The sequence below is a fragment of the Toxorhynchites rutilus genome, chromosome 2 (genome assembly GCF_029784135.1).
Source record: "Toxorhynchites rutilus septentrionalis strain SRP chromosome 2, ASM2978413v1, whole genome shotgun sequence".
Lineage (NCBI taxonomy): Eukaryota > Metazoa > Arthropoda > Insecta > Diptera > Culicidae > Toxorhynchites > Toxorhynchites rutilus.
The window spans coordinates 23,004,301-23,019,425 of record NC_073745.1 but is presented as its reverse complement, the minus strand read 5'-3'; the positions used below and the strand labels follow the sequence as shown (position 1 = coordinate 23,019,425).

General features: G+C 45.0%; 2 protein-coding genes across 2 annotated transcripts; both read left to right on the top strand.

Annotated features, from left to right (window-relative positions):
* The first annotated feature begins 7,744 nt into the window (after positions 1 to 7,744).
* On the top strand, positions 7,745 to 8,752 carry LOC129765596 (uncharacterized). The gene has a single exon (XM_055766009.1). The coding sequence runs from the start codon at positions 7,745 to 7,747 to the stop codon at positions 8,750 to 8,752; it is 1,008 nt and encodes a 335-aa protein (XP_055621984.1).
* Positions 8,749 to 13,123, top strand: LOC129765594 (uncharacterized). The gene is made up of 2 exons (XM_055766008.1): positions 8,749 to 8,827; positions 8,871 to 13,123. Exons 1-2 carry the CDS (start codon positions 8,749 to 8,751, stop codon positions 13,121 to 13,123), a joined length of 4,332 nt encoding a protein of 1,443 aa, XP_055621983.1.
* Positions 13,124 to 15,125: the final 2,002 nt, after the last annotated feature.

Below are 15,125 nucleotides of genomic sequence, written 5' to 3'. Positions count from 1 at the left end.
CCAAGCGATACTGCAACGTAAAAGTTTTCATGTACCTCAATGTTGCTTTGTTCAAATGTAAGAAATTTCACAAATGGAAAATATCTGTACCAATCTGTACTTTTTGACGAAAATCTGTATACTGTACCGTACAGAATCTGTACCAAAAGTAACGAAAGAATCTTTACCATTCCAGATATATATTAGGCTGTCAAAAAAGTCCTGCGGTATTTTTTTTGAATTTTCATTTGTTCATAAAATTAGTTACAATCATCTGTTTTAAGTCCAATATGCGCCGTTTTGTTCGATGACTTGTTCCCAACGAGATGCCAACTTCATAATACCCCTGTTATAGAAGCTCGCTTCCTTATTGGCAAAAAACTCGGATAGCCAATTTTCACAGGCCTCTTTTGTGGCTAACTTCTGACTACCTAGCTCATTCGCCATGGACAAAAACAGGTGGTAGTCACTTGGTGCAAGGTCCGGACTATACGGCGGATGCAAAAGAACCTCCCATCCGAGCTCCCGGAGCTTCTGGCGCGTCACCAAAGAAGTGTGTGGCCTGGCGTTGTCCTGATGGAAGACAATGCGGCCTCTGTTTATCAAAGATGGCCTCTTCTTCATGAGTGCTACCTTCAAGCGGTCCAGTTGTTGGCAGTACAGGTCCGAATTGAGCGTTTGGCCATAGGGAAGCAGCTCATAATAGATTATTCCTTGACAATCCCACCAAACACACAGCAGAACCTTCCTGGCCGTTAATGAGGGCTTGGCCACCGTCTGAGCCGCTTCAGCGGGCTTCGACCACGACCGTTTGCGCTTCACGTTGTCGTAAGTGACCCACTTTTCATCGCCAGTCACCATCCGCTTCAGAAACGGGTCGATTTTGTTGCGATTCACATGCGTCGATACGGTCAAAGATGTTTTTTTGCGTCAACGTGTGTGGCACCCATACATCGAGCTTGCGTTGCCACTTTTACTATTGTGCGATTGGTGTAGTGTACGAGTGAAGGTCATTGCTGTCCGCTTTCGAATTGACCTTTTGTGAAGTGGAGCAAAGGAAGCAGCGCTCTTGCAGCTTGCAGCCCTTGGCGGCTGTTGAACATCGGCATAACGGGATCGCCATCGTGTGGCTGTCGTTAACGGGAATTATCATCACGTGACCGTGTGAGCTATTCTTGCGCTATTGTGTTGATCCATAGCGCGTAGCCTCTGTCTCTCCCTGGTTAGGGCAGTAGAGCGCAGTATCGGAACAACTTTTATTTTAAGGTACACATATTTAATATTAATATTATTATTCAACTCATTTGTTCATTGTTTAATATTATTATCATAATTTATTTTTGTTTTGTAATTTTTTTTTCGAGATTATTGTTAAAATCAATAATATATTAGAAATAAGACAGAAATTTTTGTAAGATGGAGGATAGTGGAGGATCTCCAGAGATGGAGATCTCCGATAATGAATCCCATTTAAGATCTGGGAAAAAACATAAACGAGTCCCTCAAAAAGAAGATAATTCTTCTGGGGACGAATCTGCTCATCCTTCCAAGCCCCCCTCTAAGAAAATAGCAAGCCTCCCTTCTGAACCGACTGTTACTTCCACTCCCCCTCTCCCATCATCGAATTCGCTTCACCCTTCTGATGTTTCCGATCCAACCCAATCCTCGTCCTCGTCCTCGTCCTCGTCCTCGTCTTCTCCCTCTGTTGTTTCCGCTCCACGTGTCAGAGTTTATCCAGAAGATGCACCTGGAACTGGCCCGTGGGTTGTTTTCCTCCGGCCAAAACCAAAAGGAAAAAGCCTTAACGTGATTCAGATCATGAAAGATCTGGCCAGATACACTTCTGTATCTGAAATTCGCAGGGTTAGACCGAACAAATTGCGGGTTGTCGTGAATGAACGGAAACACGCAAACGAGATTGTTGCTGACCAACACTTCACTCTCGAATATAGAACATTTATACCCTCCCATAACGTAGAAATTGAGGGGGTGATAACTGAAACGGGTCTGACGAGCGAACAAATAAAAAAAGAAGGAAAAGGCAAGTTCAAGAAGCTTCCCTCAATGGAAGTAAAGATCTTGGACTGTCGCCAACTCGGGAAACTCTCCCATGATGGGGACCAAACTAAATTCACGCCGTCAGACTCGTTTCGAGTCACCTTTGCTGGTGCCGCCCTCCCTGACTACGTTATGGTGGACAAATTGAGACTACCTGTGCGACTCTTCGTGCCAAAGCCCATGACTTGCAACAAATGCAAGTCAGTTGGTCACACTTCAGATTATTGTGCCAACAAGGAGCGCTGTGCCACTTGCGGAGAGCAACATGAGGGGAAATCCTGCAGTGCGACTGAGCATAAGTGTCCATATTGCGGAGGATCCCCACACGCGCTCTCAGCTTGTGAAACATACAAGAGTCGCTGGGAGAAACAGAAGCGCTCTTTAAAGGAACGCTCGAAGCGCACTTTTGCGGATATTTTAAAGGGCGCTTCTCCACTGGCCCAACAACAACAACAACCAATCTCAACACACAATAGCTTTTCCACGTTGCCAGTTGATGAAATGGAAGCGGACACAGCTAGCGGGGGCACACCGTTTATTTTCAAAGGGAATCCCCGGCGCAAAAATGTGACCACTCCCAAAGTTCAAGAACAAGTCCCCCCGGTGATACCCCCAGTTAGCTTGCCTAAAAAATCGAGTGCAGCGGACAAGCAAAATCAGGTTCCTCCTGGCTTCCGTGGGAATGGTTCACCTTCGAACGACCCAGCACTCGAGGGGACATAAAAAACCCCAACTGTCCCTGTTTTTCCGTCCAGCTCAACTTCCCAATCGGGATTTATAAAGTTGTCTGACCTTTTGGACCAAATCTTCAAGTGTTTTAATGTTTCCGACTCCATCAAAACCCTTGTCATCTCAATGCTTCCAGTATTAAAGACAATTTTACAGCAATTGGTGCAAACATGGCCCCTCCTTGCAATGATTATCTCTCTTGATGTCTAATTTAAATAGAGAGGTCGGAGATATCACTGTTTTTCAGTGGAATTGTCGTGGTCTTATCCCTAAATTGGATACATTCAAATTTTTAATTCATAACTTCAATTGTGATGTTTTTGCTCTGTCCGAAACTTGGCTTTCTTTGCGGGATGATATCTCTTTCCACGATTTTAATATTATACGCTTGGACCGCGATGACAGATACGGAGGGGTACTATTGGGGATCAATAAGTGCCACTCATTTTTTCGAATTGACCTTCCACCTATTGGAGGGATCGAAGCTGTTGCTTGTCATGCAAACATCAGAGGTAAAGACCTCTGTATTGTCAGCTTGTATTGGCCTCCGAGAGCTGCGGTTAGCCGCAAACAACTTGATGACATGTGCTCACTTCTTCCTGAGCCACGATTGATCTTGGGAGACTTCAACTCTCACGGAACTGCCTGGGGGGAACAGTACGATGACAATCGTTCATTGTAGATATATGACCTTTGTAACAGCTTCAATATGACCGTTTTGAACACTGGGGAAACAACACGTGTACCTAAACCTCCTGCTAACCCAAGTGCTCTTGACCTCTCGCTTTGCTCGAATTCACTATCGTTAGATTGCAAGTGGAATGTAATCCAGGACCCCAACGGCAGTGACCACTTGCCAATCCAAATTTCCATCACCATTGGTTCGAATTCTTCTGAATCTATAAACATGGCATATGACCTCACAAGACACATTGACTGGAAAAAATATGCGGACGCGATTGCTCTAGCCATCAATTCCAGAGATGGTTTACCTCCATTGGAGGAGTATAACTTCCTTTCTCGTTTGATCTATGACAGCGCGGTTCGCGCTCAAACGAAACCCATCCCAGGTTCCACTATTCGTCGAAGGCCTCCCAATCCATGGTGGGATAGCATATGTTCCAAGCTTTATGTAGAAAAATCGAATGCATTTAAAGCTTTTCGGAAACGTGGAACCCCTGAAAATTTTCAGACGTATTTGGACCTTGAAAATGAATTTAAAAACTTGATCAAAGGGAAAAAACGTGCTTATTGGCGAAATTTCGTGGGAGGTTTGTCACGAGAAACGTCAATGAAAAAATTATGGAAAGTGGCTCGAAACATGAGAAATCGCTCTTCAACGAATGAAAGCGAAGAATATTCACATCGATGGATTTTGAATTTTGCACGGAAGGTTTGTCCTGATTCCGCTCCTGTGCAAAAAATTGTTCGAGATATACCACAAGATAGGTGCGATCTTGATTCCGAGTTTTCGATGGTATAATTCTCTCTTGCTCTCCTTTCTTGTAACAATTCGGCTCCAGGAACGGATAGAATTAAGTTCAACTTGTTAAAAAACCTCCCTGATGTGGCGAAACATCGCTTGTTGAATATATTAATTATTTATTGTTCCAGATGATTGGAGACAAGTGTGAATTATAGCTATTCAAAAACCCGGGAAACCCGCGTCCGACTTCAATTCGTACCGTCCAATAGCAATGCTGTCTTGTATATGGAAATTGTTGGAGAAAATGATCTTGTTTCGCCTTGATCGTTGGGTTGAAACGAATGTCCTACTCTCAGATACACAATATGGGTTCCGCAGGGGCAAGGGGACGAATGATTGTCTTGCGTTGCTTTCTTCAGAAATTCAAATGGCTTACGCCGAAAAAAAACAAATGGCTTCAGTATTCTTGGACATAAACATTGATTCTGTTTCAATAGAGGTTTTGTCAGACAAATTACACTCTCGGGGTCTGCCGCCTCTGTTGAATAATATGTTATATAACTTGCTTTGTGAGAAACAGTTGAACTTTTCTCACGGGGATTCGACAGTAAATCGGGTCTCCTACATGGGCCTCCCCCAGGGCTCATGTTTAAGCCCCCTTTTGTACAACTTCTATGTAAGCGACATCGACAATTGCCTTACACAAAATTGCAGCCTAAGACAACTTGCAGATGACGGAGTGGTGTCTGTCGTAGGATCAATCGAATCCGACCTGCAAGGACCCTTACAAGATACTTTGAACAATTTTTCAACCTAGGCCATTGGGCTAGGGATCGAATTCTACACAGAGAAAACAGAGATGGTGGTTTTTTCTAGGAAGCATAGACCAGCAAAACCAAAGCTTCAACTTTTGGGTAAACCGATCACTCATGCTATGTCATTCAAGTATCTTGGGGTCTGGTTCGACTCCAAATGTACTTGGGGGGCCCATATTAGGTATCTGAGTAAAAAATGCCAACAAAGAATAAACTTTCTCCGTACAATTACCGGCACATGGTGGGGAGCCAATCCCGAAGATCTTATAATGTTGTATCGAACAACTATTCTCTCAGTGATGGAGTATGGCAGTTTCTGTTTTCAATCAGCTGCCAAAACACACCTCATTAAACTCGAGCGAATTCAGTATCTTTGTCTCCGTATTGCGTTGGGATGTATGCCCTCAACGCATACCATGAGTCTCGAGGTTTTGGCAGGCCTACTCCCACTAAAAGATCGCTTCAATTTATTATCTCTTCGGTTCCTCATCCGGTGTAAGGTTATGAACCCATTGGTGATCGGAAATTTTGAGCAGCTTATCGAGCTAAATTTTCGTTCAGGATTCATGAGCTCATATCATGAATTCATCTCCATGCAGGTTGATCCTTCTTCGTATACTCCCAACCGTGTTTGTTTTCCTGACTACATCAATTCCTCTGTACATTTTGATCTGTTCATGAAGGAGAAAATCCATGTAATTCCAGATTATCATCGATCGGGGATCGTTCCTACGATCTTCAATGCAAAGTATGGGCGTGTCAATTGTGATAATATGTACTTTACTGATGGGTCCTCTATGAATGAGTCCACAGGATTTGGAATGTTCAACGATATTTTTAGCACCTCCCACAGTCTTCAGAATCCTTGCTCTGTGTATATTGCTGAATTGGCAGCAATACATTGGGCGCTGGACAGTGTCACCTCACGACCTGTTGAACATGATTACATTGTAACGGATAGTCTTAGCTCTGTCGAAGCTATCCGTTCAGTGAGGCCGGAAAAGCACTCGCCGTACTTCCTTGAGAGAATACGAGAAAATTTGAGTGCTTTAACCAGACGCTGTTATGTCATTACCTTTGTCTGGGTCCCTTCACATTGCTCAATTCCGGGTAACGAGAGGGCTGACTCATTGGCAAAGGTAGGTGCAATTGAAGGCGATATTTATCAGCGTCAAATCGCTTTCAATGAATTTTATTCTTTAGTCCGTAAAAATACCATCGCTAACTGGCAACGTAAATGGAACGAAGATGAATTGGGCCGGTGGTTTCACTCGATTATCCCTAAGGTTAGCCTCAAACCATGGTTCAAAAGTCTGGACTTAAGTTGGGACTTTATTCGCACCTTCTCCCGACTCATGTCCAATCACTGTTCGTTAGACGCGCTACTCTTTCGTTTTAATCTTGCCGATGGCAATATCTGTGCTTGTGGCCAAGGTTACCACGACATCGAACACGTTGTTTGGTCGTGCGAGGAGTATCTTGTTGCCAGATCGAATTTAGAAAACTCTCTTCGGGCTAGAGGAAGGCAGCCCAATGTGCCGGTGAGAGATGTGTTGGCTCGGTTAGACCTTGATTACATGTCCCAAATATATGTCTTCCTAAAAGTTATCGATCTTCGTGTGTGATTGTCCTTATATCCTTATATTCTCCTTTTCCTTTTCCTTCGCGAGAAATCAAATCCCTTCGTACTAACAATAGAATAAGGTGAAATGTAAATACATGTTAGATATAAGATAGGCTTAAGAATTGAGTATGATGAATGTGAGTGTGAACATTGTCAACATATCCTTATATCCCATCCTTTTCCTGAAACAAAATGTCACCCTTCTAAACTCGAGCAAGCCGCGAGTAATCGGTTCTCTACTTCATTAACATTAGAATTAATAAAAAATGTTTATGTATACTTGTAACTATACAGATAGGAGTTTGGCTCCTTTAAACTTATGTAACTGAGCCTGTAAAAATAAACGATTTAATAAAAAAAATATATATATAACTGTTTATTATGTTCTATTATATAACATTGTTGCGCCCACTGCTATTTTTTTGAGCTTGCGGTGTAATGCCTAGTTGACATTAGGAGCCGAACCCCGTCGCTGACAAATGCGATTAACGCTTGCACCAACACAAGCGCGCACTGGCAGCGACGGCGGTCGGTAGCATAGTTAACTTTTTTTAGTATATACAAGTCAGTCGATGTAGTGTGGTCTATGCTAAAAGTTGTGCGCAAATAACATCGCCATCTTTCCTACTTCGCTCTCTTCATTCCATCTCCCGTAGTCAAATTACAGGTGGATGGAATCGGTTAACCGAAGAGATACTTAAGTAAAAATAAAACGCTTGGAGTGGATCCGGAAAAGAAAGATAACACAACGTAGGGTCCGGTTACCGCTCGACGGTACATTGGTGCCGTGACCAGGATCGCTTCTGGAGCCGCCATCGCGATCGCTATTGTTCTCCATTCATTGGAGCATCGACCACGTTTTGCGCCAGCCATCTTGCCGGACAGATGATTAATAATTTATACAAGGCCTGATACCTTCTGGCCAAAGATTTTTTCCTGCAATCCAGCCATTGCACCTGGGCCACCAGGCCACGTGATAGGTTCCCGGATACTATCAAACCACGTTAGACGACCGTTCTATGTGAGGCGTACCAGAGCTACTTTGGTCCGTATTTCCACAGAATCATCGATCGATTCCCGCTCCGCTCCTCTCTTCCCGCCGGTGGTTAAAGGATGGCCAACGAGCTTCAGAGAGCCCAGTTGCTCTCACGGAGGGATACGATGATTGCTGCCCTGGGTCGGGCAGAGGCATTCCTCGTTGGATATGACGAACAACGGGACCAGTCGCAAGTACAGCTGCGTTTAGAGTACCTCGATTCGATGTGGGCGTCGCTAGAGCAGGTACAGGGTCAACTCGAGGACATCGAAACAACAGAAGAAGGTAGGGCACAGAATGCCGAAAAGCGAGCGTATTTTGAACCACGATTGTTTCAAATAAAAGGAAGCTTGATTTCCAAACTACCTACCTCTCCTCCCATCAATTCACAAGTACCTCCACCCTCTCTCTCTACCAACTCTCTCTCTGGAATAAAGCTACCAACGATTTCGCTACCCGAATTCGATGGTGACTATGCTCAATGGTTACCATTTCACGACACATTCGTCGCTCTCATTCATAATAATCCCGACCTTCCTAAAGTACAAAAATTCCACTACTTACGAGCAGCTTTGAAAGGCGAAGCTGCTCAGTTAGTTGAGTCGATTGCCATTTCGTCGGCCAACTACAGTTTAGCGTGGGACACGCTGACAGGTCGGTATGCTAACGAGTATCTGCTTAAGAAGAGACATCTACAGGCGTTGTTCGACGTACCACATGTGAGGAAAGAAACAGCCGCTACGCTCCACAGCCTGGTCGACGATTTCGAACGACATACCAAAATCTTACACCAACTGGGGGAGCCAACTGACAGCTGGAGCACGATTCTGGAGCACCTGTTGTGCACGCGACTGCACGATGATTCTCTCAAGGCGTGGGAGGATTACGCGTCAACCGTCGAGGACCCGAACTACAGCTGCCTCATCGACTTCCTTCAGCGAAGAATCCGAGTGTTGGAATCAATTTCGGTAAACCACCACCCGACGAGTTCTATCACCAACACGCAGCAACAAAACCATAAACGATTCAACAACCATCAGCGGGTCTCATCCTACCCATTCACTGCAAGTTCTAATGGGAAATGAACAGCGTGTGGTCAGCAGCATCCGTTGCTGAAATGCCAGAAATTTCATCGACTGACTGTCATCGAACGCCTAAAGGTAGTCAACACAAAGCGACTCTGTAATAATTGCTTACGCGCAGATCACATTGCACGTGACTGCTCGTCAAATTACAATTGCAAGCATTGCAATCGCCGTCATCATTCGCTTTTGCACACCAACCCTCACGAAGAAGACCGAAGATCCAACGGAGTAAGTTCTATCAACAATTCCACGACGCCAGTAGTAATCCGACCCACACCCGCTCCACGAGCCAAGTCAGCTAAGCAAACAGCTGCGGCGACTGCCGAAGTCGTCCCACGTGTCGAAAGCAGTACACCTGTCAACCAAACAAAGGAGAACGTTTTCTTGATGACGGTCATCGTTAATATTGTGGATGCCTTCGGACAAATGCACCCAGCTCGTGCTCTCCTAGACAGCGCGTCTCAGCCAAATTTAATTACCGAACGTCTAGCACAACTTCTGCGCGTGAAGCGCGATCGAGTCAACGTTACCATTATGGGCGCTGGTCAAATGTCGAAGCCCGTTCGTGAATCGATTTTCACCCAAGTGAAGTCTCGGTCCAGTGATTTCTGCTGTGACGTCAGTTTCCTCGTGATGAACAAGGTTACTGCTAATCTTCCCGCACAAGACGTGTCTAGAATAGGTTGGAGGATTCCAAAGGAAATCACGCTTGCCGATCCCGAGTTCCATCGAAGTCAACCGATAGATTTGGTGCTAGGTGCCAAGCACTTTCACACCTTCTTCCCCACTGCTGTTCGACTACAGAACGACGACCGATTACCGTTGCTGGTGGAGAGTGTATTCGGGTGGATTGTTGCTGGATCCGCTCCCTGTATTAGGTCTGATGGCGATTCAGATGGTGATGAAGAGCTACAATCGACGGTAGTTTCAATGGTTTCCCTCGAGCAGATCATCGAAAGGTTCTGGATGACTGAGAGTCTATCTACCAACGACACTTACTCGGCAGAAGAAAAATTCTGCGAAACGTTCTACCAGTCCACTACAACCCGTGACAATGAAGGACGCTACGTAGTACGTTTGCCCCGAAAACCCAATTTCAACATCATGCTGAATGACTCGAAAGCAAGCGCTCTCAATCGCTATCAACTACTTGAACGACGACTGGATAGGAACCCAGAACTGAAGGAAGAATACGACAAATTCATGCGGGAATATCTCTCCCTTGGCCACATGAAACTGGTCAACGCGGAAGACGATCAAGCTCCCGTGTCATATTACCTGCCTCACCATCCCGTGATTAAGGACACAAGCACGACCACCAAGGTCAGAGTCGTTTTCGACGGCTCTTCCAAGACTTCGTCCGGCTTCTCCCTCAACGAAGCTCTTTGCGTTGGACCTGTAGTGCAGGACGATCTGCTCACGCTTATTCTTCGCTTCCGTACTTTTCCTGTAGCGCTCATCGGTGACATTGCCAAAATGTACAGACAAGTTCTTGTCCATCCTGAGGATACACCACTGCAAAGAATTCTCTGGCGGTTCTCGAGGCAGGTTCCAGTCCAGACCTACGAGTTGCTCACCGTTACTTACGGGATAGCTCCCTCTTCCTTCCTCGCAACTCGCACACTGAAACAGCTAGCGGCTGACGAAGGTACATCCTATCCTCTCGGACGGCCGGCTCTCGAAAAAGGTTTTTATGTAGACGACTTCATTGGAGGAGCACACTCGGTTGAGGAAGCTATTCGTTTGAGGACCGAATTATCCGAATTATTAGCGAAGGGAGGTCTAGAATTGCGAAAGTGGACTTCGAACCATCTCGAAGTGCTTCACGGTTTGCACGACGACCAGATCGGGACACAATCCTCTCTGCAGTTTGGTCCCAACGAAACTGTGAAAACGCTGGGAATTGGTTGGGAACCAGAGGCTGGTTTCCTCCGCTTTGATTCTCTGATCGAGCCTAACAGTGACCCTTGGACCAAGCGCTCGATCTTGTCTACAATAGCGAGGCTTTTCGATCCGATGGGAATAATTGCTCCGGTGGTTGTCACGGCGAAAATCATCATGCAACAACTCTGGGTGCTTCCGTGCGGATGGGACGATCCAGTACCGGACAACCTACAAACTAAATGGAAACATTATTGTCAAGACCTACCAAAAGTGTCTGCTTTTCGCGTTCAACGCTACGCTTTTCTACCCAGATCTAAGGTGCAGCTGCACACATTCACAGATGCCTCCGAGGATGCATACGGAGCGTGCGTCTATGCACGATGCGAAAACCCCAAGGGAAATGTCCGAGTACAACTACTAGCCGCGAAATCTAGAGTAGCCCCTCTGAAGCGTTTGAGTATCGCACGTCTGGAACTATGTGCTGCTGTTCTCGGTGCTCACCTTTACGACCACGTCAAGCAAGCCCTAGATCTGCAGATCGAGTCATCCCATTTTTGGACAGATTCCACGGTTACTCTTCAGTGGCTAAAATCACCACCAAACGTCTGGAAGACTTTCGTGGCCAACAGAGTGGCTGAAGTGCAACACCACACACACGGCTGCCAATGGCGGCACGTTCCGGGAAGTGAAAATCCAGCTGATTTGGTATCTCGAGGCACGACAGTTAAAGGACTTCTTAGCTCTGACTACTGGTACAACGGACCACACTGGTTAGCACTTCCGTCCCGAGAATGGCCCATACTCACTCTACCAGGTGTTCCCGACGAAGAACTGGAGATTCGTCAAGTCGTAGCAGCTGTGCAAATACAAACTACAATCAACCCGCTGTTCCTTCGCTACAGTTCTTTCACCCGTCTACTGCACATCGTCGGCTACTGTTTGCGCTTCATTTCCAACAGCAGAGCGAAGATTCAGGCGAGGAACAGCCTGCAAGCATCACCCGATACTTCCCACAGCATATCTCTAACCGTGGAACAAGTACGAATCGCAAAAACACGCCTCACTCGTTTAGCGCAAGAAGATGCTTTCAACGACGAAATTTGGGAACTCGAGAAGGGAAAATCCATTTCAAAAAAGTTAACCATTCGCTTATTAAATCCTATTCTAGATTCTGAGAGAGTTCTAAGGGTTGGAGGGAGATTAAACTTGTCCCAGTTGCCTTACCACACGAAACATCCTTCCCTACTTCCTGCCAATCATCCCTTCACTCGCATAATTGCCGAACATTACCACCTCAAGTTCTTCCACGGCGGCGGGCGCCATCTACTGGCCACCATACGGCAAGAGTTCTGGCCTTTGGATGGCCGTCGACTGGTTAGAAGCATTGTTCGCAATTGCTTCCGTTGCACTCGTCTCAATCCAGAGCCCGTAGAGCAACAAATAGGCCAGCTACCTGCCCAACGAGTAGTGCCAGGAAGACCGTTCGAAGTCACCGGAGTAGATTACGCCGGCCCGGTTTATCTCAAACCAACACACCCACGGGCGCCTGCGATGAAGGCGTACATCTGCATATTCGTATGCTTCACAACGAAGGGTGTCCATATTGAGCTTGCCAGCGACCTATCCACCCACACCTTTCTGAAGGCGTTGCGACGTTTCATCTCACGTCGTGGCAGTCCCTCTCATCTGCACTCAGACAATGGGAAAAACTTTGAGGGAGCCAAAAATGAGCTCGTTGAACTGTACCGGATGCTTCGCAGTAACTCCGACCAAGACAAAATTCGCAACGCTTGCGCCGAAATTGGCATACAATGGCATCTGACGCCCCCGAAAGCCCCACACTTCGGTGGGCTGTGGGAGGCGGCCGTGAAGATCACCAAAAGGCACTTGTTTCGCCAGCTGGGGTCCACCAGACTATCGTTCGAGGATATGGCAACGGTGTTGACACAAATTGAATCAATAATGAATTCACGCCCGCTGCTTTCCATCTCTGACGATCCGTGCGACCTCAGCGTTTTAACGCCTACACACTTTCTCATCGGCACTTCAGCGACAGCTTTGCCCGACCCAGACATCAGCACAGTCCCAACAAATCGGCTCACGCACTACCAACAGCTCCAGATGCACGTCCAACAATTCTGGATCCGTTGGCGTGATGAATATTTGCACGAACTCCAGCGGGATTCGAAACATCGCAGCCGAAACAACGAAATCATTCCGGGCCGGATGGTCGTCGTAGTGGATGAGATGCAGGCTCCTCTCAGGTGGCCTCTTGCGCGAATAACTGGAGTCCACCCAGGAAAAGACAAAATCGTCCGTGTCGTATCGCTTCGAACAGCGAGAGGAATCATCACTCGCACCGTCACGAAAATCTGCTTGTTGCCGTTCTCCGATGCCAGCACCGACACAGAGGGAAGTCCAGCGACCAGTGAACAAACAGCAGACCAAACAGCAACGAATATTTCATGTACCAATCCTGAAAAATAATTAATTGTTACGTGTTTAGGAGTAAGCTTTAGAAAATAGTTCGCATGATTGATGTTTGTAAACAAATTATGTTAGTATTAGTGTTGAATCATAACAATTCAAGGCGGCGGGTATGTTGCGCCCACTGCTATTTTTTTGAGCTTGCGGTGTAATGCCTAGTTGACATTAGGAGCCGAACCCCGTCGCTGACAAATGCGATTAACGCTTGCACCAACACAAGCGCGCACTGGCAGCGACGGCGGTCGGTAGCATAGTTAACTTTTTTTAGTATATACAAGTCAGTCGATGTAGTGTGGTCTATGCTAAAAGTTGTGCGCAAATAACATCGCCATCTTTCCTACTTCGCTCTCTTCATTCCATCTCCCGTAGTCAAATTACAGGTGGATGGAATCGGTTAACCGAAGAGATACTTAAGTAAAAATAAAACGCTTGGAGTGGATCCGGAAAAGAAAGATAACACAACGTAGGGTCCGGTTACCGCTCGACGGTACAAACATTGATTTAAAAATAATTGAAAAAAGTAGAAGGGTCTGAGCCTAGGGGCACGGACGGAAGTTTGACGTAGGACTGTGATTGGTTATTCTAAATGTGTGTTTTCATTGTTCAGAATTCTGTTGGTTTAACTCTTTCGGAACTCTAAATAGTAGCGCTAAAAGAGCCCTTTGTTGTATCTACTCATAATCTTCAAATGGTTTGTAACGAACAAAGAAAGACAATAAGCTACTGGCAGGAAATTCAACTGTCTAATTGGAAATGATTAATGAATGGTGGAATGGTAGATGAAGTATATGTGAATTGGTAAACAAAAAATATATCGTCATTGATTAAATTGAATATGAAATTTATGGGGAAGAAACGAAAAACAAGTTGAAAATATTCACGATTTCGTGATATTTTGAGGTAAAATACACATGAAATCATGAAGTTGCTTTATTTTTAATGGATAGCTATGTTATCGGGATTTCTTTCCATTGTCTTATTCTTATTATTAGGCTTCGGGAGCAGTAGCTTTTTCGGTGAAATAATGTTCGTTTGCAGACTATCACAATCAAGTCGTATTGGTTCTACTGCTCAATCTATCATAGAAGGAATTGAGTCATTGAGAATATTAATATTTCATTTCCTTTCATTATTGTGTTGCGATGTAATGCAGATTTCAATAAGTCTTCACATAATCGCTGCCACCTCCTAATTAATAAACGATCACTGTATGGGTAACACTTTCCTCGTTGCTTTGATTAAATCTTGAATGAAGTTTGAGTGATGCATGCCATCTTGCATGTGATTACTTTAACATCTTGCCTATTTGTTAGATAGAACGAATTATTGCACGCAATTTTGTGTTACATACAACATTCATGGGGACGAAGTTGGAAGAAAGAATGCATAATACATGATTTACCTTCGCATCCGCTCGTTAAAAATACCCCTTATATTTGTTAAATTGCTCTCTTGTTGTATTATTTCCACTGTTGATGTCTCAGGCGAAAAAAAAATGTGGATAAATTTGCCGTCTAATTGTATATATTATAACATACATCGTAAGAACGATTCTGCGTAATATACATTTGAAAACTCTTAATAAACTCTTAATAAATTTTTCGCAGAGTGACCCCCTATATAGAAATCAAAGACATAGTCCTACGTCAAAAATATTGAATAAAAAAAATAAATACTCATTTTATCATCTCATTTTATATCTTCATTTTGGTCTGAAATGAAGTACTAGCTGGCAAGCTAAATGAAGATACTCCATTCGTACGATATGAGTCTATCAACCAGGCTCCCCTCTCTAAAGCCATTTGCGTCCAATTACGATTCGTATAAATCACAGCTATCTTTCCACGTTCACCATACGACAATTACTCTTGTCATCGCCCCCGGCTCCCACTATAATCTCAATTAAATTGTCTTTAAATATTTTCCTCTCGTTCATTCTTATCGCATTGCATCGCTTGCTACTTAAAAGAGAAATTTATGCTAACTACAAGGTTTATTTCCG

Coding starts and splice junctions, on each gene's coding strand:
- LOC129765596 (XM_055766009.1), top strand. CDS start 7,745: ATGGCCAACGAGCTTCAGAGAGCCCAGTTGCTCTCACGGAGGGATACG.
- LOC129765594 (XM_055766008.1), top strand. CDS start 8,749: ATGAACAGCGTGTGGTCAGCAGCATCCGTTGCTGAAATGCCAGAAATT. Junction 8,828..8,870: donor CTGTCATCGAACGCCTAAAG/GTAGTCAACACA, acceptor GCTTACGCGCAG/ATCACATTGCACGTGACTGC.